At 40.5% G+C, this 27,401-nt stretch overlaps 1 protein-coding gene across 2 annotated transcripts in view; it reads left to right on the forward strand.

The window, feature by feature from the left end:
* Positions 1–27,401, forward strand: part of CYB5R4 (cytochrome b5 reductase 4) — an 84,791-nt gene that overhangs the window by 52,490 nt on the left and 4,900 nt on the right. For both annotated transcript variants that reach the window (XM_075923822.1, XM_075923823.1), the window contains 4 exons: positions 3,478–3,618; positions 16,506–16,658; positions 17,291–17,441; positions 19,692–19,778. In XM_075923822.1, the coding sequence (XP_075779937.1) occupies positions 3,478–3,618; positions 16,506–16,658; positions 17,291–17,441; positions 19,692–19,778 (532 nt within the window). The remainder of the gene's footprint in view (positions 1–3,477; positions 3,619–16,505; positions 16,659–17,290; positions 17,442–19,691; positions 19,779–27,401) is intronic.

The raw sequence follows: 27,401 nt of genomic DNA on the forward strand, positions 1-27,401 counted from the left end.
TAGTGGATTATTATGTCCCCAGGAAAATATGGAGGCACTGACTGCACCATAATAAACAGGATGACCTGTAAAGAAGGAAGAGAGCTATATATTGTAATACCAAGGTGCTTAGACTTTGTGGCACCAAGAGCTGTGTGAGGAGGTTTTTTTATGCTTAAAGGTTACATTTAATTTGCACATATATTTACTGCTACTGAGTAGCAATTCTGCAGAAAAGGCCTGGGGATTACAGTGGATGAGAAGCTGGATATGAGTCATTAGTGTGCCCTTGTAGCCAACAAGGCGAATGGAATATTAGGTTGCATTAGGAGGAGTATTGCCAGCAAATCTAGAGAAGTGATTATTTCCCTTTATTTGTCTCTGGTGAGGCCACATGTAGAATACTGTGTCCAGTTCTGGGCCCCCTACTATAGAAAGGATGTGGACGCATTGGAGAGGGTCCAGTGGAGGGCAACCAAAATGATTAGGGGGCTGGAGCACATACCTATGAGGAGAGGTTGAGGGATTTGGGTTTGGTTAGTCTGCAGAAGAGAAGAGTGAGGGGGGATTTGATAGCAGCCTTCAACTTCCTGAAGGGAGGTTCCAAAGAGGATGGAGAGAGGCTGTTCGCAGTAGTGACGGTTGGCAGAACAAGGAGCAATGTTCTCACGTTACTGTGGGGGAGGTCTAGATTGGATATTAGGAAAAACTATTTCACTAGGAGGGTGGTGAAATACTGGAATGGGTTATAACCCTAGGGAGGTGGTAGAATCTCCATCCCTAGAGGTTTTTAAGTCTCGGCTTGACAAAACTCTGGCTGGATTGATTTTGTTGGGATTGGTCCTGCATTTGGCAGGAGGCTGGACTTGATGACCTCCTGAGGTCTCTTCCAGCCCTATGATTACTTATGTCCAGTTTTCATTTAAAAATAACTTTTTAATCTGTATTTTCCTTGATAAACTAGTAGCAACTTCTTATTTGAGCTGAGAAGCAATAAAGCATTTCAGCTGAAGAACTGAGAGGGGTGCTCTTCTAGCCCTTAAAGGGTTGCACTTGTGTGATATACAGTCTCAGGACCAACTGTAGTCAATGAAAAATACTTACTATTCTCCAGTATCCTTTAGCACTTACATGAGGTGGTTTTTTTTGTTTCCTTTCTTGGTAATGATTAATCTAACAGCAAAATACTCAGTGCAGGGATGAACAAAGCAACAATATGACCCACAAAAAAGAAGCTTCAATACTAGTAAGTCTCTCTTAAAAGTTAAGGTCAGCTTTAATCCATTAATGCTTTTAGATTGCTACTAAAAATGCTCCAAAATGAGCACTATATAATTTGCTTGTATAAAGAAATAATGAAAGTACTTTTGTGTTGCCTGTTTAATAACATAGCTTAAATATCTACATCTTCTGAAGAACTGAGCTATTTTGGATTTGAATTTGATAAAATATTTTGAAATTTTTAGACTTCCACATTTATAAATGTAAGTTCACACCTACTCCCAAAACAACGCAATTCTAAAATAAATAATTGTATATAGTTGGTATGAAATTTGGGTAGAAAATAGATGAGATCTTAATTAGTACTGAGAAAATATCATGAACTGTGACTCTCTAATATCTTAATACACATTAATATTTTATGAACATTGAATAGATTAGAATAAAGAATCTTCTTGTTCCTGTAATTAAAATTTGTCACTGTTTTAAAGCTGCCTGATTTTGAACACTTGAATTGTAAACAAAGAAAGAAATGAAAAAAGCATGGTGAAGAATTACAATATTGTTTTCCATTTATATGGAAAATGAGAATAGTACCCCCTTTTTCTAGTTTTAATCATCTGTTAAGGACTTTGTCTTAATCTGATACGCTTATGTTGTTTGTACATAAAGAAAGTTGTTTCCCTGTGATACTTGATAATTATTTCATAAGTAAACCAATGTCAGCTAAAAATAAAGCGCAGACTCAAACAGAAGGGATTATTACATATTGGTGCAATTTAGCAGATATTTTTTGGCTTCTCCATTACTGGCCATTCATAAAGTTGGGATGTTATTTTGAAGATATACTCTAGTTAATCACAGCAATTGAAATTGAATAGTTGCAGGCCATAATTGTTTACAATAGTCCCTTCTGGTCTTTAAAAATCTGAATCTTTCAGGAAAATGTGAAAAATTTCTGTTTGCAGCAAATCCATATGGTCTAAGAGCATCTCTCACTACCTTCATGTAAGTTCCCAGTACAGTTCTAAAAAAGAAATCAAGATTTCCAAATACAATCCTAATGGAACATGAACAGCAAATGCTATGTATGTAAACATTTTTTGGGAAATGCATCACTGCTACAGCTCCATTGGTGGTAGCAACAATGGAAGCACTAGTGTATATGGAGCATAGACAATTTTAGTAACATACAGGGTGATAAAGCAACAGTGCCCTTTATACACTAGCAGTAACATAGTTAATACAGGTTGTAGTACCACCGGGACTCCGTGGTCCGGCATGAACCATGGAAGTTTCTGGACCACAGAGCCCAGAAACAAGGAAGTCTGGCAGCGGGACAGGAGCGCCGTAGGAGGCATTGGCATCTCAGTTTGTGTATGGAGGTGTGGATGGGTGGCATGATGGGGAGTTCTGGCCCCACTGGTCATGGTGCTCTAGCCTGGCAGCGTCTGTGCAGCTCCAAACCCAGTGGCAGCCAGAGGGCTCTGGCCCTGTCTCCATCGACAGAGCTCCAGCCCCATTGTCTCCAGTGGCCAGGGAGTTCCAGCCGCAGCTGCAGAGCTCTGGCAGGGTTGCGGCCGGCAGAGGGGACTCGAACAGCAGCGGGGGCAGGCTTGAAGCCAAAGTCCGGTGGCAGCATGGGCCACAAGAGAATGAACCTTCCCTGGTCCGGCAAATCCCATCATTCTCGTTTGGACTAGCGAGGTCCAATCTGTATCCCCAACGATGCAAGATTCTCTCTAAATGCTCATGTAAGCAGATCTATATGTGTTCTAAATATATGGAATGTAGTTTAGAAAAAGAAAAAAGCAACCTCTTTTGCTAGTATGATCAGTCTAATGGAAAATTTCATATACATTAATTACTCTCTTTACCTTTGTTTTACTGCCCCCTGACTTCAGTCCTCTATCTGCACTTCCCCATTTTTATGCCAGTCCTTTATCTGTTTTTCAGAGTATATCAATGGAACAAATATTCAATCCTCAGACCAAAATCATGTTTATAAAATCTCTAAAACAATGTCATAAAAATTCATTACATTCTTCTGCATTTTTAGTGTGTTGTATGGTGAAATGTACATATTTTTAAAATCTTTTATACTACCACTGATAGGTACAGAAGACTAGAAAGCCGAAATTAATCACAGTATAGAGACCCTATGCAAATATAATTAAGTTTTCTGAATATTTTTGCACTTCAGAGCCTACCTTTACTGATTTACAGGTATATTTTAAAAAATGAAAATGGAAAAAAAAATCAATCCTTCTTTTTTAGGGTTGTACTACAGAAAATGCAAACTGGTTTCTAAGACAGAAGTCACCCATGATACCAAACTTTTCTGCTTAATGTTGCCACAGAGTACTCACCTCCAGGTTCCTGTTGGACAGCACATTTACCTCAGAAAAATTATTGCAGGTAAGAATAGCTGAATTTATTCACTAACATTACTTAATAAAAGTGCTTTTTCTTGATCATTAGCAGTGTGACACACTGACAGTTTCTTGCAATATCCTGAATGAACTTTATTAATTAAGTTAAATATTATTGATGTACATTGTATTCAAAATGCAGTTGTGTTACTGTGGAATTATATGTATGTAATTTAGAAGACTGACTAATGCAGTGTTTGTAAAGTAATAGAAACTTCAAAGGAGTTTTTAGATCAACATGTAGGAAGTGGATTTCCTAAGAGGAACCTAGGGATAAAAGGAATAAAAATGACCCAACCTTTTGAAATTACTATCTCAGGAGGAACACTAATTATCTGCCCTGGAAACTCGAGATCAGTACAGTTCAGAAAACTGTACAGTTATAAATTTTTTGTATTGGTGATCCCTTTAACACAGCAGATGTGAATGTGCCTTCTCCTTTTGTATGAGAAAGTGGGGATTTTCAATTTATGTTGAACACTATTATAAATGCTAGAGGCAAAATGGTGCTGGAGGCTTACAGCTCAATGTCTTGATTCCCTGAGGGGCAAGATCTCCAGTTTGAGATCACCTGGTATAAAGGAGGGACAAAACTTGATCTGTGTGTGCTTCAAGGCTGGCCCTATCATAAGGTGAACTGAGGCAGCCGCCTCAGGTGCCAGACTGTGGTGGGGGGGCGCCACTAGGATCCAGAGTGTAGTAAATTGTCTGCTGCTGGTGCATATGTGGGTAGCAGAGCAGTACCATGAGAGGAGTAGAACAGGAAGAAGGCCGAATTGAGACCTTTCAAAGTTTGGGACCAAGTGAGGGGGCCTGGGGCCGTCATTTGAGCTCCCCACCTCAGGTGCCAAAATGTTGTGGGCCGGCCCTGGTGTGTTTTTTCTGAGCGGATGCTTTAATGCACCACAAAAAATAGCCTGTTGAGTGGCACTTTAAAGAATTGCTTTAGCTAAAGTCCATGTTAAGGTAGGAGTGGTCTTTAATGAATTTTAGTGTTTATATAGGTTCTTTGATTGTTTTTAATATGTTTTCTTTGTAGTGTTTTAGAATAAAATAGGTATGTGTGGAAAAAACTGTGAAGTAACTTACAATTGTTGACAAAGAAAGCAAGCTGCCTTTCTCTGCTAGGAATAACATAAGGAAGCAGGGAACTGCGCAGCCTGGAAATATCCACTCAGAAAGGTCACCAAAGGAAAGAACTGAGTGGGGACCTGAAAGCCTGAGGGAGAGGTGCCCTTGCTAGATGATTGAGGGAAAACACACATTTGTCAGGTGTTCTGAACTTGTGATCAACAGAACTCAAATCCAGTTGTATTAATAAAATAAATAAACCAGCTTGTTTAATCATAGATTACTTGAACTGGAAATTACCTCGAGAGATCAAGTCCAGTCCCCTGCCCTCTTGGCAGGACCAACCATGGTCTATATCGTCCCTGATAGATGTCTGGCTAACCTGCTCTTAAATATCTCCAGATATGGGGATTCCACAACCTCCTTAGGGAATTTATTCCAGTGTTGTATTTGCCTATGTAAGCGGGGGAATGGTGCCGCTATTGTGGGGAACTTTCCTGGCTTCTGTTCCTAGTGAAATTGACCAGTGAAAGGATCTGAGTCCCCGCTCTCACTTCCAAAGGCCTCCCTGATACTGAGGGCTCCCCTTCCACTCTCCTGAGTAGCAGAGTCCTCGAAACAAGGCTGGGCCCAGGTTTTCTGGGGCTTAATCCCTGACCGTGTAATCAGTTGGGGTAGGGGCTAGGGTGTCTCCCCTCCGGGGTGCTCTCTTCACACAGGATGCTTTCTTGACCTAGTGATCATTTCATACAGTTCAAAGCAAATACAATTTATTAAACAACAACTGATTAAAAAGAAAAGAATGGTTAAATGAGAACACATAGTCCTGCTCTGTAGCATGGGGACATCACAAAGAGCAGTCTGCAGAGAGTAAGGACACTTCAGTCTGTTCCTTATTGGTCCCAGGGCTCTCTCTTAGGCCCTGGCTGTGCTGCAGGGAGGCTGCAGATTGGACACACTTGTTCTGGCAGTGACCACACAGCCTCAGGCTATAAGTTGCAGGACCCCTCTCCCATTTTGGCCTGCAGGGCCTCTTGGCTGATGGCATGTCCCTGCCCAGAGCCTCTTTTTCCCCCTTTGCTGGTCCCAGCTGCTCACCACACCCAGCTGCAGACTGTGCTGCTTTGCCAGACTCCAGCTCCTTGTGTTGCTTCTCTGACCCCTTTGGCTCTCTGGTCACTGCAGGTCTGCTGCTCAGCGCAGGGTCTGCGCTCCTTGGGCTGTGTGTGTCTGGCTCTGACACTGCAGATCTGTCTCTCCACACAGCTTGCTCTTCCTGCTGCTCTTCTCAGCTCTCTTTCCTTTTCTCACAAAGACCCAGAGAATCCCGGCTCACACAGAGGACGGGACCTGGCCTAATTCTCTCATTGATCTGTCCAACCTTTCAATCTGGTTGAGCTGGAGTGTTGGTCTCTTCCCATTGTCCCCGGGGTCTCTCAGTCTCAGGGCCCTGATTTCTCATAGACCCTTCCCCTTTTGGTTCTGGGAGCTGGCCAACCAAAAACTCCCACTGAGTTAGTAAGGGGCTAACAATCTCTCCTGTCTCCCATGATTTTTCAAAGATGATAGCTAAAGTTTCAGATTCCTCCTCTATCAGTTCTTTGAGTAATCTAGGATGCATTTCTTCAGGCCCCTGGTGACTTGAAGACATCTAACTTGTCTAAGTAATTTTTAATTTGATCTTTTTTAATTTTAACTTCTAAACCTACCCCATTTCCACTAGTGTTCACTATGTTAGGTATCCCTTCATCATCAAAATTTTTGGTGAACACCGAAACAAGGAAGTCATTAAGCACCTTGGAAATGGCAAAGTTTCCTATTATCGTTTCTCCCTCCTCACTGATCAATGGGCCTACCCTGTTGTTGGTCTTCCTCTTGCTTCTAATATATTTATAGAATGTTGTGGTGTTACCCTGTATGTCTCAAGCTAGGTTGAGCTCATTTTGTGCCTTTGCTTTTCTAATCTTGCCCCTGCATACGTGTGGTGTTTGCTTATCTTTATCCTTTGTAATTGGACTTAGTTTCCACTTTCTGTATGATTCCTTTTTGATTTTTAGATCATGCAAGATCTCCTCATTAATACCTGCAAAAGTCAAGGGAGTCAGTTACACTTTTTTTTGGTATGAACTCTTTCCTTAACTGTTATTTTTGTCTGTTCCCTTTTCTAGTTTTCCAGATAAGTAATCTAAAAGTATCTCCATTCTAGAGAGTGAGTTTGGAATTAAATAACATAAGAATGGCCATTTAGCCCAGTGGCCAATGCCTGGGGCCCCAGAAGGAACAAACAGAACTGTTAATCAGCAAATGATCCATCTCCTGTCTGACACAGGCTAGGGACACTATTCCTGCTGACCCTGGCTAATAGCCTTTGATAAACCTATCCTCCATGAATTTGTCTAGCTCTTTTTTGAACCCTATTATATTCTTGGCCTTTACAGTGTCCTCTAGCAACGAGTTCCACAGATAGGCTGTGTGTTGTGTGAAGAAATGCTTCATTTTGTTTGTTTTAAACACAGGGTACCTTCTATTAATTTTATTTGGTGACTCCTGGGTCTTGTGTTAAGGAAAAGTTATTTACTTGTTGCCATATTTACTTTCTCTGCAGCAGTCATGATTTGTGGATCTCTATCATATCCCCAATTAGTCTCTTCTTTTCTAAGCTGAAATGTTCCAGTCTTATTAATCTCTCATATGGCAGCCCTTCCAAACCCCTAATCGTTTTTGTTGCCCTTTTCTGAACTTTTTCCAATTCATTGAGTGCTCGTGTAAATCCTCTGAGCTAAGATATATAGTTTTTAGTTAGTGAAAGGAATCATTTATTTTCATTAATTGGAAGAGTAAGATGTAGGGAGCATGGAACAGCAGTCATTGGTGGCCTTATGGTCTCTGTAGTAGCAGCCATCTTTCTTACCACAAAGGCATGTATGTATTTATTACTAATGAAAGATGCATATTGATGGGGGATAGACAGCTTCTGTCTTCAAGTGCCTCCTCTGCCACTAGCAGCAGCTGGGGGTTACAGGCAGTCCCCGGGTTACGTACAAGATAGGGACTGTAGGTTTGTTCTTAAGTTGAATTTGTATGTAAGTCGGAACTGGCTCCAGATTCAGCTGCTGCCACTGAAACTGATCGGGCTGACTACAGGAAGCTGGAGGCAGAGTTGCTCTGCCCCCAGCTTCCTGGAATCAGCCTGATCAGTTTCAACAGCTGCTGAATCTGGAGCCTGGGACAGAACAGCTGGGGCGCTGCCCAGTAGGTTCCCAGAGCCCCTGGGCTGCCCGAGCCCCTCCACGGCTTTGCTCTGCGTCTTCCTGGTCTGCAGACCAGGGAGATGCAGAGAGAGCCCCAGAGTACACGGGCGGCAGGACCGCGAGGTCCCGCAGTCCGTGTACTCTGGGGCAGCCCCGTTCGTAACTGCGGATCCGACGTAAGTCGGATCCGCGTAAGTCGGGGACTGCCTGTATTTCATTCCACCTGTGGGCAGCTACTTCAAGAATTCAGACCTGAAGGAGAGGTACTGGAACAGTGAATGGTAGCTGAAATAGCAGATTAAAGAATAGGAGACTCGGGACTTGCATCATCTTTTCCTTTCCCCGTTCAATGCTTGCAATGACAGATCCTGGAAGTCACAGCCTTATCCATACTAAAAAGGGGCAAGGGAAGATAAAAAAGCAAAAAACTCAGTGGCCTGTTGGTACTTTGTGTCCAATTATGCAGCCAATATAAAGGGGCCAGCCTGTTCTTGGAACACCTGATGCCCTGTGCTCCTTTTGAGAAAACTATACCTGTAAATGCTGAGACAAAACATGTGTAAAAGTAGCCAGAAAACACAAAATTGGAAAGTTTGTATTGTAGCCAGTTCGTTCCAGCCTAAGATGTTTATTCTCAAATTTAGAAAAAGGATGTAAAAAATGCAGTTGTCAAGGCTGTTCCCCACTCTGGCATTTAGAGTGCAGAAGGTGAGGGCCTGAAAGAGACTTTAAAATACCTTGCCATTAAAGGCTTGTGTTTAAAAACTCCTCAAGATCACAGATTATCAACAAAAGCCTGCTTGTTCCTTGCAGTGTGATATCAAGATACCAACAACAGGCAATACGATCTCTTTGGCAGTGCTCACATGAGGATGATATTAATTGCCAGAGTGTTTCCAGTTCACACATGTTACCTTCCACGATATTTTTTTTGATACAGATTATGACAATGGTGAGATGATCACACCATTTGATGCTTACTACTACATGCTGGGGTGCCTCTTCCCTTTGGCATATGGGTACTCTAAGAGTCACAGCATTACAATAAAGTGCTCATGGCAAGTTTTAGTGTGAACCAGCTGGCTACATGGACCACTTACTGTGCAACATGTTAGTACCCTTTAGAAATCACAACCCTGTGCTTTGTGCAGACAAAACCTTAGTTACCTGTAATCAGTCCTAGTTTTCCCCCCAATGTTTGAGATTAAAAATAGCTTTTTAAAATTGTGGGTATTCTTTCGTATTTATTAAAACCTAAAATCAGAAGGCCTACATAGTGGTTATCTTATATTAGGGATGTTAAATTCAGAATAATCAGCTAATCGAATAATCGATTAGTCCATAAGGGCACCTCCGTCTTTGAAGTGTAGCAACACACCCAGGTTTGTTGCTACACTTCAAAGGTGAAAGCACTGTGGGGAGCACAGGGCCTGCAGGGGACTCAAGCAGTCCCCCACTGGTCCCATGCTCCCCGCAGTGTTTCAAAGCAGCAGCGCCACAAGGAGCCTAGAGTCAGCGGGGAAGTCCCTAGCTGACCACAAGCTCCATGCAGCGCTGCCATTTTCAAATGCCAAGTGCAGTCCAAGGCCAGCTGAGGACTCCATTTCAAAGCAGTAGACCCTGGGCTGCACGCAGCATTTCGAAGTGGCAGCGCCACATGGAGCCCAGGGTCTGGCCCTGGGATCCATGCGGCACTGCTGCTTTGAAGAATTCCTTCCACTTCCCTCCCTTGCTGCCTTTTCCTAATAGAGGCAGCAAGGGGGAGGAGGGAAGCAATTAGTCGGCTAGTGTGTTGACTATCCGATAAGCATTTGCTTATAGGATGGTCGATTAGTCGTTCACCTCCCTATCTTATATGTACGGTTTATTGCATTTGCCATCTTTGAATCTCCATATTTCACCACTCAGTGCCATGTTGACCAATATACTGAAAGTAATTAAATAAAACTGTTTGCAAACAACTCATGCTTTTAATGTAACTTCTTTGTTCCTGCAGCATCTAAATGACAGACTTAATAACTGGGTAGCAGTTTTAGTTGGGACTCATGCCTGTAATTTCCCTTCTTTAAAAAGGTAAATGTTCAAAGCATAATCTCCAATGTGAAAGAAGCATATAAATAGTAATGAAAAAGAGCTGTAGAAAGTAGCTTACTTTCACACAACTCTTTTTGAGAAAAGTAAAAATTACCATTTGAAAAGAAACAGTCTAATTTATAGGTCAGATTCAAAGGCATACAGTAAAAGCATATCAGAACCTGCCATGTTTTGATTACTGTTCATTGGGACTCTCTATGTAATAAAGTTGTAGTCTTCTGAGGTAAATCAGTCATCAAAGGTAGCCATGACAACCAGGGCAAATAGTGATTTTAGCAAAGTATGCAAATGAACTGAAGTGTGTGAAAAGCTGATTAGTTCAATGTCCCAATGTTACAGGTTGTACCTCTAAAAACCAGCATTCTATGGACCAGAGAGTCCGGGAGCCGAAGGGCAGGAGGGACAACTGGGGCTGGGAGAAAACAGGGTTAGCTGCAGGCAGTGCAGGACCTGGGATGGAGTCCCTTGGCAGCCTGCGGCAGCGCAGGCCTGGACTCTTCTGACAGTCCCCAAGAGCATGGGCCCAGAGCTCCCGCAGCAATCTTCTGCAGCGTGCAGCTGGTTCCGGAACCTGCAGCAGGGCCCGGGAATGCTAGACCAAGCGGGAGCCCCATAGCAGGCTGCAGTAACACGGGACAGAGACCGGAATCCCCAGGCAGTCTGTGTCAGCACAGGACCAAAGTCCTGCAGCAGCCCCTGGGAACGCAGGGCTGGGACCAGAACCCCATGGCAACCCCTGGGAATGCTAGGCCGGAGACCTGCTGCAGCCTGCAGTAGCATGGGGCTGGGGCTGGAGTCCCCAGACAGCCCATGTCCACATGGGGCGAAACACTACAGGTAGCCCTTGGGAGCGCAGGACTGGAGTCCCTTGGCAGCTTCCAGAAACGTGGGGCTAAAGCAGCAGCCCCATGGAGCAGGGGGCTGGGACTGGAACCCTGCAGCAGGAGCTGGAGCCTGTGCCATTCAGGGAGCTGGCAGTAGCTGGCCAAGCAGCCCAGCTAGGTTGCGGAGGGGAGGCAAGACAGGATGCCCGCTGGGTGCTGGATAAGGGAGGTCCAATGTGTACTGCATAGCAGGCAACAGAGGTGCAATGTGTGGGGAAAAATAAATACAAAAAACACATTGAGAATAATTTCTCACTTGTTAATTAATGGCTAAAATTGGTTCAAATTCCCCACTGCATATTTTCAAAAAGGTTCTGTAAAAGGTGAGACATTGATGAAAAGATTATATAAAGAGAAAATTTTGATGCTTTGTTAATTATGCAAAACCATAACAAAAGACAGAGTGATAGGAGTATTTTAGGTAAGGACTGTGAGAAGTATTGCTGAAACCTTTATTTCAGGAATGTTGTGTAATATTAAGTTGCTAAAAATGTGTCCAGTCTATTTTAAACTGAATTTTTTACGTACTTTTTTTTCTCTTCACAACATTTAGTTTAGCTTTTGTCATTCATTGATCAGTCTCCCAGTGGGGACCTATTTCACTGTTAGTGCTTGGAGTTATGAAAAGCTTCAGAGGGGTAGCCAATTTAGTCTGTAACTAGAAAAACAACGAATAATCTAGTAGCACCTTAAAGACTAACAAAACATGTAGATGGTATTGCATCTCCTCTATCAGCTTCCTATAACTTGAACACTCTAATTCACTATTTTTTTCCCTTCCTTTCTCCTACACCCATCCCATCCATTTTTGTTGGCATTATGAAGAAAGCCTTCCTGTCTTCCCCCATAGCAAATGTTGCATTTAGAGATGTTGCTATTTTCCAAATATATTATTTTCAAGTAGGAAGAAAACTTTAAGTTGCCATATTGATGTCATAAGGACATAAGAACGGCCATGCTGGGTCAGACCAAAGGTCCATCTAGCCCAGTATCCTGTCTTCTGACAGTGGTCAATGCCAGATGTCTGAGAGAGAGTAAACGGAACGGGGAATCTTCAAGCAATCCTTATCCCTTTACCCATTCCCAGCCTCTGATAGGGCTTATCTAGGCTATGCAAAAGTGTCGAAAGAATATGCAAATTCCGTGGGCGTTTGCATATCTTCTTCCAATCTCACTTTTGAAAGCAGAGCTTTCGAAAGTGAAAGTAGTTAAGACACGGCTTTTTGGGCGAAACCTCCCCCCTCTTTGTCGAAAAGCCGTTCTTCCTCAGAACTCTTGGGTGAATGCCATCAAGGGTCCCAGTGACTTGTTACTATAAAGTTAATCAGTTGGTTCCAAAACCTCCTCTAATGACACCTCAATCTGGGACAATTCCTCAGACTTGTCACCCCCCAAAAAATGACTCAGGTTTGGGAATCTTCCTAATCTCCTCAGCTGTGAAGGCTGAAGCAAAGAATTCATTTAGTTTCTCTGCAGTGACTTTATCGTCTTTGATTGCTCTCGATCGTCCAGAGGCCCCACTGGTGATTTAGCAGGCTTCCTGCTTCTGATGAATTTGAAAAATATTTTGCTATTACTTTTTTATTTTTTGGCTAGCTGTTCTTAAAACTCCTTTTTGGCTTTTGTTATTATTTTTATACTTAATTTGACAGTTTATGCTCCTTTCTGTTTTCTTCACTAGGGTTTAACTTCCACTTTTTAAACAACGCCTGTTTATCTCTCACTGCTTCCTTTACTTTGTTGTTAAGCCATGCTGGCACTTCTTTGGTTCTCTTACCGTGTTTTTAATTTGAGGTATACATTTAATTTGGGCTTCTATTATGGTGTTTTTTAAAAACTTTCCATGCAGCTTGTGGGGATTTTATTTTTGTTACTGTACCTTTTAATTGCTTAACTAATCTCTTCATTTTTGTGTAGTTCCCCTTTCTGAAATTAAATGCCACAATGTTAGGCTGCTGAGGTGTCTTTCCCATCACATGGATGTTAAATTTTATTACATAATGTTCACTATTTCCAAGAGGTCCCGTTTACAAGATCCTGTGCTCCATTTAGGACTAAATCAAGAATTGCCTCACCCTTGGTGAGTTCGAGAACCAGCTGCTCCAAGAAGCAGTCATTTAAAGTATCAAGAAATGTTTCCTAGTTTTTGCAACCTCTTAGGTTTTACATAAACAGTAAGAAAGTTATGACAATTAAAACAGTGTCTCAGAGAAATGGATCATCTGTAGCTAGATAAACAGTGAGATTATAATACTTACTGAAGTTAAATGCCAAGGAGCATTGAGATTTTTACATTCATTGTGAGTGACAATGAGTCTTCAACTCCTGTGACTTTATTTCTGCTATGCTAAGTGATTGATTTAGTAGATTTACAACTGAAGACAGTTATTCAACTGGTCACTCAGGGTATGTCTAGACTACATGGCTTCATCGACGGAGCCATGTAGATGAGCTTTCTAGACATAGGGAAATGAAACGGCGATTTAAATAATTACCACTTCATTTACATCAAATGATCAGCTGTTTGGCAGCACAGCGCAGTAGTCTGGATGCTCCGGGGTCAACAACGGAAGCCTTTGTCAACTTCCCCGTTATGCCTCACGGAATGAGGTTTACCGGGGTGGTCGACAAAGGTTTCTGTTGTCGACCGCAGAGCGTCCAGACTACTGCGCTGTGCTGTCAAACAGCTGATTGGCACAGCATGGCAGCCATTTCGATGTAAATGAAGTGGCGATTTAATTAATCGCCGCTTCATTTCCCTTTTTCAAGTACACTAATCTACATGGCTCCATCGACGGAGCCATGTAATTGAAACGTACCCTAAAGATCAACATTCTGATTTGCTGAGAGAATAGAGAAGTCCTGTCGTCAGAATGTAGACAGTTGAGAAAAGTACAGTTCTTGAAAAGCACTCTATAAAATGGTTTGGTGTTAAAATGGAAAGATATATCTGTTAGGTCCCACAGGGATTTGCCCAGGCATGGATCTAGTCAATATTTTGATTAATGACTTGGATGATACCAAGGTGGGAGGGGTTGCAGGCACTGTGGAAGACAGGATTAAAATTCAAATTGATAAACTGGAAAATAGGTTTGAAATCAACAAGATTAAATTCAATAGAGAAATGCAGAATATTACAATTAGGAGGGAAAAACCCAATGGACAGCTACAAAATGGGAAATAACTGACTAATGTGGTAGTACTACAGACAAGGATCGGGGGTTATAGTATATCACAAACTGAAAATGAGTTGATAATGTGTTGCAAGTTGTAAAGAAGGCTAATATTATTCTAGGTATATTAACACAGGAGTGTCATATATAAATCATAGGTGGTAGTTCCAGAACTGGTGGGGACCCACCTGCAGTATTGTGACCAGCTGTAGGCACAGTACTTTCATAGAGATATGGACATAGTGGAGACAGTCTGGGTTCATGTAGTCTGAAGCAGAGGGGACTGAGGTGAGGCTCTCATACCAGTCTTCAAGTATATAAATGGTTCTAAAGAGAAGGTGATGATTTTTTTTCTTACCTTCTGAAGACTGAACTAGAAGTAATGGGCTTAATCTGTATCAAGGGGGATTTAAATTAGTTATTAAGAAAAAAATGTCTAGCTACAAGGGTCATTAAATACTGGAATAGACTTCCAAGGAAGACTGTGGAATCCCTATTGTTGGCCGTTGTTAAGAATAGATTAAAATAAGCACGTCTGCATACGGCACTAGACTAGGTGACTTTTGATCCCTTCTAGCCCTACATTTCTATGATTCTGTGGGAACAATAAATTAATAACATTGTACTTCTCCACTTTTTTTCTCACAATTCTGAAGATATCTTTTAAACCAAATTAATGAGAACTCCAAATTAAAAAGTGTATGAAAACATGTGAACTTCAGTAAAGGGGATTAAGCCAAAATAAGTCTATTAAAAAACAAACTCAAAAGGTTGTGTTACCATTCTTTATCAGCCTCTTAAGCAACTTAATACTATCTGTGGACTACCAGGGAGTTAAATCTAGTTGAAGCCAATGACAAGTAGTACTTTAACAGCAAAACTATTTCTCATGTGCAGTACAGCACATAATCATTCCAGTTGAGAAGATAATCATTTCACAATTCCTGTTGAAGGTGAAGATTTAGACAAACCTAATCTCAAGTGCTATTGACTATGAATAGGTCTTTTTAAAGTATGTTCAGTATTTGACAAGAGGTTGGATGTGATATTGTATGAAACCATTGTTTATAATTCTTCTTCATATTGCACAAGGTTTTTTATAAATATTTTAAAATAACATTGCACATGCTGTGGCTCAGTGTTTAGTTTACAAAATGTTGTTTTTTGAATAGTGGCCCTCTAAGTGTTCTACTTCAGATGTGCATGCATCTCATATTTTTTATCAGAGATTTCTAGTTAGCAGTGGTTTTTCAGTCTGCATGTGCTTTCTTTGCCACCTCAGGGCAAATACTAAATCTCTGTAAGGGTACATGGGCCAACTGCCCTCAGTTCCTGCTGTCAACTTGACCTGAGACAGAACACTAGCATGTCCTCCTTGAGTTGTGGGAGTGTGAAGAATAACCAATAGCTTTAACTTACAATGGGACCCTTTTCCAAAGTCCGTTCCTAAACCACTGTGTGGAAAATCACAGGCCCCCAAAAGGGAGTCCAGATTTTGTATCTCCTTGTTATGAATCTACAGGTGCTCAACCTGCCCCAGGGATGAGAATGTACTCAGTCAGGTTGCAAGTGACATCTTCTGCATTTTTGAAGATCATCTCGGTTTCTGAGCTATGTATAACTGCTACCTCTGGATCTCAGTTCTTGTGTTTTCAAAGTATTAGGCCCTCCTGCTTGCCATTAGATCCGAAGTAGCACTTGGTGAAACTATCTTCAGTTCCAAATCCTGTTTTGAAGCTCCCTGCTCCTTCTGGTTATACTGCTCGGAGATCACTTGGAGTAGATCACTCATAGGAATACTCCTCAAAGGAGGAGGAAACATTATCCTGTGCAGTAACTGTAGTTCTTTAAGATGTATGCCCCTATGGAGGCTCTGTTGTTGCCCTCTGCTTTCATTGTTCCTTAGAAAACCTTAGTAAAGAACAACTGAGATAAGCTTGCTCGCATAACCATGTATAATGTCAGTGTCTGATACAAGGAGGCATAAGGCATGTGCAAGGGCTGAACAGGCAAAGCTAGTTATAAATGTGCGCTTGAAGGGACATACATCTTGAAAGTGTGTGGTGCGATGTGTTATGAAAATTTCTTTTTGCCATAAATTGTTTGAAATTAGGTGGAAAGGCTCTAGATGGGGATGTGTACAGCAACACATTTTACTCTTCGCTCACTGGAGTTAAGTTAGCTGAGACTTGTCTTATATTAGTTTGGTGTAGAAATAGCGCTTCGCTGTGTTTACTTTTCTTTGTGATTAAAACCTGTTTTATATATTTTTAAAAAAGCTGCTGAGAGATTATAGGAGAAGACAGATGGTTTAATGAATATGATCACATTTAAATTTCTTGGTCTGATTTGTCTTTTGTGTGGTAAGTTTCATTTTGCTCTTTGCCTCTATTTGTATAGGTACTGAGATAGTGAAACCATATACACCTGTATCTTGCTCCTTGAAATCAGATTTCAAAGAACCATTTTGCCATGATAGTACACACCTAATTTTAATGGTGAAAATTTATCCCAATGGACTGTTCACACCAGAACTCGACCACCTGCAAATTGGTAAGTGTTTTCTTTCACTAAATAATTTAGCTGTTTCCCCCACCGAAGTCTGTTTAAGTTGGGACCAACTTATGTATGAGCCAGCTTTCTACTTTGCCCTTGTTCAATTTAATATTTGAAACTTGTATTCCTTTAGCTGTATCCTGTCTAATTTTGCTAGGAACTGTATGCTGTAAAATATATATAATGAGGTCTAAACTTCTAGAATTTTTCTAAAAAATAATTATTTTTAATGTAAGGGTTTTTTTTCCCTAAATACATTATTTTTCGTTTTCTCTGCTATTTGGTAGAAAACAAAGTTCATTTTTGTGTGAGTGATGTTAGCACAATCCTCAATGCTTGTTGCTCCAAATGCATGACACACTTTTGACTCTGTCGTCACTAATCTAAAACATAGCCGTGTGTGTGTATTTATACCAATTCCCACCCCCGCAAAAAAAAATACATTGCACATCCATTTTTTCCACTGGTGACAGAATTAGAGAATGCACTGACATAATGTGTACACATGGCACAGTTTTTGAAAATATTCATACTACAGTGATGAAGGCAGCATAAGAACTTGAATAGAATAAGTCACCAGTATTCTGAGTCCCGCTACATTAACGTTTAGTATTCTGTTTGTTGTATAGGAGACTATATTTCTGTGAGCAATTCTGAAGGTAGCTTCAAGAAGTCGCAAGTTCAAACTTTAGAAGATCTCTTTTTGTTGGCAGCAGGCACAGGCTTTACACCAATGATTAAATTACTGAACTATGTTCTGACTAATGTTTGTACTGTGAGGTATGTATTCTCCTTATGGTTTGGTACCAAACCAGATAAATCTTTAATGAGGAAATGGAAGATAAATGTCTGAAATCGGTTCTGCAGGAATAACAGAAATGGATTAGGAAGTGTTGTACCTTAGATTCTATAAGCCTTGTTTATTTCAGGGACGTTTTCCTTCATGTGCAGAATTGGAAGCTCAAGCATAGATGGTGACTAGAAGCTGCTGGTATTTTTCATTGGTACCAGATGGTATATTATTGTCTCTTGCCCTGTGGAATCTGAAAGATCAGTGTCTTAGTTATAAGCATAAAAGCCGGTTCCCCCCAGCACCATCTCCGTGGGGCCCACAGGAGGCAGGGGAATAGCAGGGACCAGGCATGAGCTGGGAATCAGCTGTCCCGGCTTGCTCTGGGTCATCTCCTTCCCTGCTGTGCTTCAGACTTTTAAATGCATTAAGAGCCCGACAGCTCTTAATACATTTAAAAGGCAGAGCCGCAGCAGAGTTAGCATCCTGAGGCTAGGAACTAACTCCCTTGTGGCTCCCCTGCCTGTCGACTAGTCGATTAGTTGATTAAACTAATTTGAACATTGCTACCCTAGATGAGAAGAGTAAAGGAAATCAATGGGAGAATGTCTGCCATTGATCTTGTCCTCCAATCCCCACATCCATCCTCTCCCATGGTATAGACCCCACAGTAACTTCTCTTAAGGTACATTGACTCCAGTTATGTTATTTACATAGCAGAGTTGCATAGCGTCAACTTTCTGCTGAATTGTAGCTATAGCTTTGACTCATGTCAATTGTATGTTAACTCTGGCCTATGGTAACTTAAATATCTCTGTTAACTCTTTATCCACAAGCTAATATTATTGTTGAATATGAGGAATTGAAATCTGCATCAGATACAGACTACATCTATGTACATTTGTATCAGCTTAGTTAAACCTGTTCAGTAAAATGCAATTGCCAAGAAATGTGGAATGCAAGCATCTTTAATAGATTTATTACATACATGCTGGAATAATGATTATTTTAATTATAAACCTGTTCCTAATTAATTTATGCTAAGTTGAAAGAAATCTGTGGTAGACTGATTAAGTGTGGGCAGAGCCATTCATACCATTTTAACTAAAGTGGCTTAAAATTGCATCTTAATTTAAATTGGTGTAATTCTGCATGTAGGCAAGCCTTTAGTCATTCGACCCCTGCCCATAAAGGATGGAAAGAGGGGATGCATCCCTCTCAGCGTTAGAAACTTCAGCTGCTTCCTGAATACCAATAATACCCCATACTAAAACCATCTTTTGTCTCTTCCCCTTGCCTCTCATTCAGCTCCCATCATCTCTAGCTTTCTCAAATGACTTGTGTTGTAGTTACTTATGAGTACAAAAAATTGTAGCACATGAACATTTGAGAGCCATGTCAAAATTCATGTAGAAAAAAAATGCTTAAAAACCCTGTGTTGATTAAACTAAATTAGTGCTGTGAGAGGAACTATGCAGCATTATATAGATCTAATGCACCGCAGGAGCACTGGAGCCTTGATCACTACTGTCCTCTTGCTGCAGCCAGTCACCAAGATGGTTAGCTGTATTCAGCGGGTAGATGAAGTGACTCTTGTGTCTACTATTTCTGAAATGTCTATAACAATAATATCTAATCACTCTACATACCTGAAGTTTGTAAATTGTTCTGGGGTCATTTGGTATGATGGATGTTACATTAACTTCAATTTAAAATTAGAAGCATATTGTATCGGTACTGTGTTCCAGTGAGAAGTCACTGTTGGACTGTTGTGTTAATATCTCTACAGCACCCGTTTTCACCTAAATATTTTCAAAGCCAGATTAGCTTATAATGTACTGCAATTTATAAAACTAATGGCAAATGATAAAACCAGAATCCATCATCACTATTTTGAAACTCAGACTTGATCAGTTTAACATGTACTGTATAATGATAAAATTACTTACAGGTATGCAGGGTTTTACTTCCTTATCAATTTAAATAGCATAGCACAGTAATGCTTAGATACCACTGAAATACTAAAGAAAAACTATTAGGTAGGTATATGATCCTGTTACTAAAGCCTGTGGAATTCCTAGAAAATGTATTCCACTTTTGTCCTTAAGAGATTATGACTTGTTGCATAATTCAGTAGTTCTGGAGATGTGAAGTATTTTCTTTGTTTGTTTATAATTATTTCTATGTAATTAGATATTGATATTGCAGTTGTGTATTTGTGTGATTTTTTTTTTCTTAAGAATAGTGAAGTTGATGTTCTTCAACAAAACAGAAGATGATATACTTTGGAGAAATCAGCTGGAGCAGTTAGCCCTGAAAGATAAAAGGTAATCAATATTTTTGTAGAATTTCATTTATAAAATATGTGTTGTTGGAACTAGAGCACCAAGGTGCTATAATACAAGCCCAGGACCCCATGATACTAGGTGCTGTATTGATCATTCATTATTGATCATTACAGTTGGCATAGGAGAAGATCTGGCACCATTTTTTTTTCCAGCCAAAACTATCTGATAGTTACACAATTTGGGAAACATTTAAAAAAAAAACCCAACCCTCCAGTAAAATTATGCATCAAATCTGGAACATCAGCACTCATCCTAATGCTCATAAATCTGTTAAGGTGTATTGCTTGTTGGTGATGACTGCCTACAAAGAATGATGTGATCTGGCGGCTAGTTTTGCTCTGATTCTGATGATGTCTGCTAGTGCTTAATTGTTCTCTGGCATTTTACAATATATTTCAGAAACAGCCAAAAAATCTTGTAAATTTTTCAACACTGACAAAAACGCCTTTTAGTTAAGATCTCAAATAGTGAGTTAAAATCCAGAGTTAAAGGAAGTGAATATCTGATTTAAAAAATCAGCAACCAGATTTCCAATCATGGGATTATAAAATGTAGAAATAGTAACAGAATGGCTTAAAAGCTCCTATAATCAACATTATTCTGCGTGCCATTCAATATCGTAAAGTGTTACTAGGTGAAAAAAGTGAAAAAGTTTAAAATGCGTATGTGGAAATTAACGTTAATATTGTAATGATATGTAATATCATTTCTTCTGCGCGCCCCCCCCCCCCCCGATAATAAATGTCAGCTTGCTTGCCATACAAAATTAAGAATAAATGTGATTTTTTCCCCCAATTACAAGAAATGCACAGCTATGGCTTAGGACAAATTATTTTAAATTCATTTGTTCACAGTATTAATAGTATGAATTTATTAAAGTTGTAGTAGTTCAGGACAGCAATGTAGAAAATTCAGGATTCACTGGTGTGGTGTTCAGACACGTCGTCTTTTCTGTCCGTGATGATATACATTCATCTGTGTGTGTTTTTGTACATTTCCTCAGAATATCACACCAGCTCTGCACAGATAGCTAGCATAATAAACTTCAAGAAAGCCCCCAAAGACCACAGACTCAGATAAGATACGAAGGCACATTTATTGTTGAACGGAGTATATTGGTAGTCGTTGGTAGCCATGCAGCCCTGAGCCTCAACGCTTTGTATCTGTGACAATTAACACTCTCAGTCAGTAGTATGGGTTCATTATTGCCTCGTAGGCCAGAGAAAGATTTAAGTCGAGGTACCCCAATATTTATAGACTGAGACAATCAGTGCTACACACCTTCCATATCATCTTACGCATTAATGACACGTTTGGTACCTCCCCTTATACTTTCTTCCAAGATATTCCTATTCACTACCCATTGTTATGCTTTCACTCCTCATGTGTCAGACAAAATATTACTATTTATCACTTTTTGTCAAACTATTTTATCATGTGCTAAGTTGTGATGTCTTTGTGCTGTCCTGGTGGAATGTATTTACATATTTTGTGTGCTTTTAGCAGTGCTAGCAGTTATAGTGCTGATTTCATGTCCCAGACACTGACTTGCAAGGCCTGTCTATTACTCATAATATAACTCTTGTTTACTTTGGTTCAGGTCTCAGGACTTAAACTAGGCCTATGCTTCAGGCTCTTTTTCTCCTACAAAAGTTACTGAACTGGAGAATAATTTTGTTTTAGAGGCAGTCACTAGGTGCACTGTGGGCCAAATCTGGACCAACAGATGCTATTTAACGGATCGTGATTTTTTTTGTTTACTCATTACTGAAATGTGAAAAATATTTCTCTGGAGTCTGTATCTTGGCTCCTTGACCAAAAAATTTGACCTTGACAAAAAAAAATAGACTATCGCAGATTTTTTATTATTAATAATTATAATAAAACAGGGATTGTGTATAAAATAAGATATAAACAGTATCAAGGATGTGTTCTTTAAACTTTTAAAGTAGGTGACGGGATTTAATGTAGCAGAAAAATGACTTCAATACTAACAACTTCAGGGGTTACTTTGCTTCAATGTTTTCTTGAGTAATTGGGACTAGAACATTGCAGGGTAGAGAGAATATTATGTGTGTGACAATCTGTTGTCGATTCTCATAGAGATAGGGTTGGTAGTAAGATTTGATTCAAGCAAAAAGCTTTTCTTAATTTGAAAGTGCCACAGATGGTGTCACTTGGACAGTGACATTTGCCTCTGGGCATATTAAGAAAAACATGTATTTAGTGATAAAATTGTGTTTACTGCCTTCTACTTGCATTAGCACTGAAAGAGAACACTTTTATGGACCCCAGCAGGCTGCAGATTCTGTTCCATCATGTGTATGCTTCAACAGAATATTTCCATTAGTTACACTTGTGAAAAGCCTTTGAAGGCAGTGGCTTTCCACAGGAGTTCATTGCACGTCATGGCCTGAGGAACTTTATTAATGATATGCTGTATGAGATGTAAAGAACCCAACATGTCTGTCAGAAGCCAGGCTGAATTTTCAGGGCTGGTAATAAGAAAAAAAGATTAAATAGGGCTGTCAGTTAATCACAGTTAGTTCAAGTGATTAATTCAAAAAATAATTACAATGTAAAAATTATGATTCAGTTTTATTGAACTGTTTAAAAATAGACTATCAATTGAAATTTATTTACTATTTTTGAATTTTTTCTACATTTTCAAATATAGATTTCAATTGCAACACAATACAAAGTGTACAGTACTTTATTACAAATATTTGCATTTTATCATGAAGTGTAACTTAAAAATATAGGTGTGTGGGTGGGTTTTTTTTTTTTTTTTTTTTTTTTTTTTGGTGGTAGAACTGCACTCAAAAGTAAAACCATGTAAAATAAGCACAGGTCTCACCTGACTTCCACTAGATGAGTTACTCCCTGTTGGGTGACACCAACAGCCCTTGTAGTCCCAAGCCACCTCAAATCCATCTTTCCTGAGTTGTCAACTGCTAGACACTTGGACTTTCCTCCTCTGATTTGACACTGCCGAAGCTTTGAAACCAGACCCCAGTTATCAATTCATTTGTGTCCCATGCGCCATGTAGGTTGCATAACAAACCTCTCTTCAGGTAAAAATAAGCAAAAGTTTTATTTAATAAAAAAGATTTAATGATGAAATAAGGGAGAGCAAACATACAAGTGACATAGTAAATAAACAGATACAACTTAGGCTTTATACTTTATTTAATAAAATCTTTTCTAATAGGCATTTCTTATTGCCTTTGAACTGTTTCCTAATTTATACCTTAGCCAAGGAAGGATCCAGCATTCACAGGCCACCGCCACCTTAGAGACTGTCCTTTAAGTTTTGTAAGAATACTCCAGTTTCAAGCCTCCTGCTTAAAAAGCTCTGTTCCTTTTCTCCTAGCAGAGAGGCTTATCATTATCCATAGTGCAGGAAATTCCCTACTGTCTGTGTCTCTCTATGAACTCTAATGGCTCATCATTTGTCTTTTCATGAGTTGTACAATGGATCATTATTTGAGTCCAGATTTGGGTAAACTCCTAGCTTGATAGGTGCCACTCCCTGTCTGATAACGCAGTGTACTATTGTGAGGTAGAGCCAAAATTTAAGCACCAATCTCTAAATACATATGTTCATAATCATATCTTTGATACATTTCTCAAAGTGATTACAGGCAGTCCCCGAGTTACACGGATCCGACTTATGTCGGATCCGCAGTTACGAACAGGGTTTTTCTCGCCCCGGAGGACGGGAGCGGCAGGACGCCCAGATGTGCTGCGGTCCTGCCGCCTGCGTCCTCCGGGGCGAGAAAAGCTGCTCTGCGTCTCCCTGGTCTGCTGGGGGGAGGGAGGGGTGCGCAGCTAGTGCGGCCCCCCCTCCCCCTCGACAGCAGACCAGGCTTTTCTCCGGACGCCTGTGGTAGAGCAGCTGGGGCGCTGCCGGTTAGTCCTGCAGCGCCGCTCTGGGCGCTACTGGACCAACCCAGCAGCACCCCAGCTGCTCTGCCCCAGGTGTCCTGATTCAGCTGCTGCTGGTCAGTTTCAGCAGCGGCTGAATCAGGACGCCTGGGGCAGAGCAGGTTGGGTGCTGCGGTGTTGGTCCAGTAGCGCTGAGGAGCGGCGCTACTGGAGCAACTCAGCAGCACCCCAGCTGCTCTGCCCCAGGCGTCCCCAAGTCAGCCGCTGCTGAAACTGACCAGCGCTGACTACAGGAAGCCCGAGGCAGAGTTGCTCTGCCCCGGGCTTCCTGGAATCAGCCGCTGATCAGTTTCAGCAGCAGCTGACTTGGGGACACCTGGGGTTCTTAAGTTGAATCTGTATGTAAGTCGGAACTGGCGTCTAGATTCATCCTGTTGAAACTGATCAGCAGCTGATTCCAGGAAGCCCGGGGCAGAGCAACTCTGCCTCCGGCTTCCTGTAGTCAGCTGCTGGTCAGTTTCAGCAGCGGCTGAATCTGGACACCAGTTCCGACTTACATACAGATTCAACTTAAGAACAAACCTACAGTCCCTATCTTGTACGTAACCCGGGGACTGCCTGTATTAAGTTTAGAACATATATTTTAATAAGACCTTACTCGACATATTTTTCTTGCACAATAATATTGTATGCAATCAATCAATCAATCAATCCAGTTGTTTTATTATTTGCTGTCCAAACACCTGTTCTTTCCCGAAGTTGTCTGCACTATGATTATCACTGTTCCTTCCTCCATAACTTGTCAATAGCGTCTTCTAGCTTAATACACAAATCCAATTTTCTTCTTTTCCTATTACAAGCATTAAATGGCTCTACATACTAGTGCAAATTTAATACTGAATTAAATAGGATGATGGGGCAATGGAACTCCTATTTTACAAGAGTAGACTCAGGCCTTGACATGTTGAGCATAGCAAAATAAAGGCTGAGATGCAGGGTTATGTTAGTTGTCTGAAAAAGAAGGAAATCCAGAGTAAATACCAGGGAAAGAGAAGACCTATTTAACTTTATGAATAGTGTTCACACTAGAACAAATGGTGAGTACAAACTGGCCATGGTAAGTTGAGGTTGGAGATTAGAATGTGTCTAACCAGAGAGGAGTTAAGGTACTTGAACAGCCTTCTAATAAGAATGAGGGCAAGAAACTTAACTGGTTTTAAGATGCAGCTTGACAAGTTTGACACGGTTGTCTGCAATAGTGACGTAGGAAGTCCCTTCCTAACCTATGTTGTTCTAAGGTAGTGACTGTCTTGGCAGTCAGTTTTTAGAGGTGGAACAAGTATGTATGTCATGAAAATCATTAGCTCTCTAAGGCTGTGTCCAGACTCAGGGGTTTTTTCGGGAAAAGTAGCCTTTTTCCGAAAAAACTTCCCCTGCGTCCAGACTCAAGCCGCGTTCTTTCGAAATTAAATCGAAAGAACGCGGCTTTTCTTTCGATGGCGGTAAACCTCATTTCACGAGGAAGAACGCCTTCTTTCGAAAGTTCCTCTTTCGAAAGAAGGCGTTCTTCAATGTAAATAGGGCTTCTTCGAAAGAGAGCATCCAGACTCACTGGATGCTTTCTTTCGAAAAAGCAAGCCGCTTTTTCGAAAGTTCAACGTGCAGTCTAGACGCTCTCTTTCGAAAGAGGCTCTTTCGAAAGTATCTTTCGAAAGAGGCTCTTTCGAAAGTATCTTTCGAAAGAGGCTCTTTCGAAAGAGGCTTGCAGTCTAGACATAGCCTAAGATGCATCAGAGTCGTTTTATTTTAAATCAGGGATTTAAATCACTAGTTTTAACTATGATTTAAATCAGCAAGTAAGAAACCTTGATTACATTCATTAGTTTTAATCTTGGTTTGTAGTTCTATTTTATTTTCCAAAAAAGTTAATTCTCATTGATTGGTAACTATTTAAACTTTATTTGTAACTAAATTTGGAACTTCTTGTTTTAACCAGGAGGCTAGATTATATCTATACACATTTTTTGTTTTTCACCAAAAGGTTTAATAGCAATTGGACATGTAACTTAATGAATGTCTGTGAAAACAAGGAAGGGTCCAGTGCTAAAATAAAGAAAGAACATGCTGAAAATTACTTAGACAAGTTAGTTGTTTTCAAGATGTTTACTAGTGAAATACATCCTAAAAACAGAAAAAGCCGATTGAGGAGTTATCTGAGCTATTAACAGTAATATTCAAAATGTCAGGTTAGATGGATGCTCATCTATAAAAAGGGAAATGAAGATGATGCCAGGAATTAGACCAGTTATCTTCAGTACCTGAAAAGATAATGGAGCAAATAATTAAGCAATCAATTTGCAGACACCTAGAAGACAATGGGAAAAGTCACATTCCTCATTGATTTGTCAAGAACAAATCATTTCAAACCAACGTAATAGCTTTCTTTGACAGGGTAATGAGCCTTTTAGAGGAATGGGTAGGGGGGAAGTGATAGAAGTGGTATATTTTGACTTGAGTAAGACTTTTGATACTGTCACATGATCACCTTACAAAACAAACTAAGGAAATACAGCCTAAATGGAACTACAATAAGGTGAATTCACAAATGGTTGAAATACTGTTCCCAAAAAATAGCCTATGAAGAGTGTGAATTCTGGGTCCAGTTGTGTTCAATATCTTCATCAGTGATTTAGATAATGGGATTGAGAGTACATTTATAAAGTTTGTGGACAAAATCAAGATGGAAGGGGTTGCAAATGCTTGATGAGTAGGATTAAAACTCAGAATAATCTGAAAGTCTTGGAGGGGTAGCTGTGTTAGTCTGTAACTTTAAAAAGAAACACTTAAAAATGAGTGGTCCTGTAGCACCTTAAAGACTAGCAAAAAATATAGATAGTATTGTGAGCTTTTGTGGGCACAATCCACTTCTTCAGATGAATGGAGGAAGCTGTTACTGGATTTTTCACGCCATATATTCCACAAGATGATGGACTACTAGCCGTCAGGAACACTGTCCCTGATGACGCCAATGCACACCTGGGTGACTGAGCTTTGTGATTTTATTCTCACCTACAACTATTTTCAGTTTAGGGACAATTTATATCTTCCAAGTCAGCAGCACAGCTAGCAGCACCTGTGCATGACCCACAATACCAATGTCTTTATGGCTGACCTTGAATAACATTTCCTCAGTTCTCGTTCCCTAACACGTGTATTATATGTACACTATATTGACAACATCTTCATCATATGGACCCGCAGAAAGAAGACCCTTGAAGAATTCCAGGAGGAGTTCAACAACTTCCACCCTGCCATCAACATCAGCCTGGACCAGTCCACTCAATGACTCTACAGTACAATTAAATGACGGCCACATTTCCACCACCTTATACTGGAAACCTACCGACTGTTATACTTATCTACATGCCTTTAGCTTCCACCCAGGACACATCACCTGATCAGTTGTTTACAGCCAGGCCTTAAGATACAACCGGATTTGCTCCAATCCCACAGACAGAGACAAAATCCCCACAGGCAGGATTTTAAATTCCCCCCTGAGGAAGTGAAAAAACAGATTGACAGAGCCAGATGAGTCCTCAGGCATCAACTTTTTCAAGCTAGGCCCAACAAACAAAATAACAGAACACTGCTAGTCATCACCTGTAGCCACCAATTTAAACCCCTCCAGTACATCATTAACAATCTACAACCTAT

The sequence above is a fragment of the Pelodiscus sinensis genome, chromosome 3 (assembly GCF_049634645.1).
Source record: "Pelodiscus sinensis isolate JC-2024 chromosome 3, ASM4963464v1, whole genome shotgun sequence".
Taxonomy (NCBI): domain Eukaryota; kingdom Metazoa; phylum Chordata; order Testudines; family Trionychidae; genus Pelodiscus; species Pelodiscus sinensis.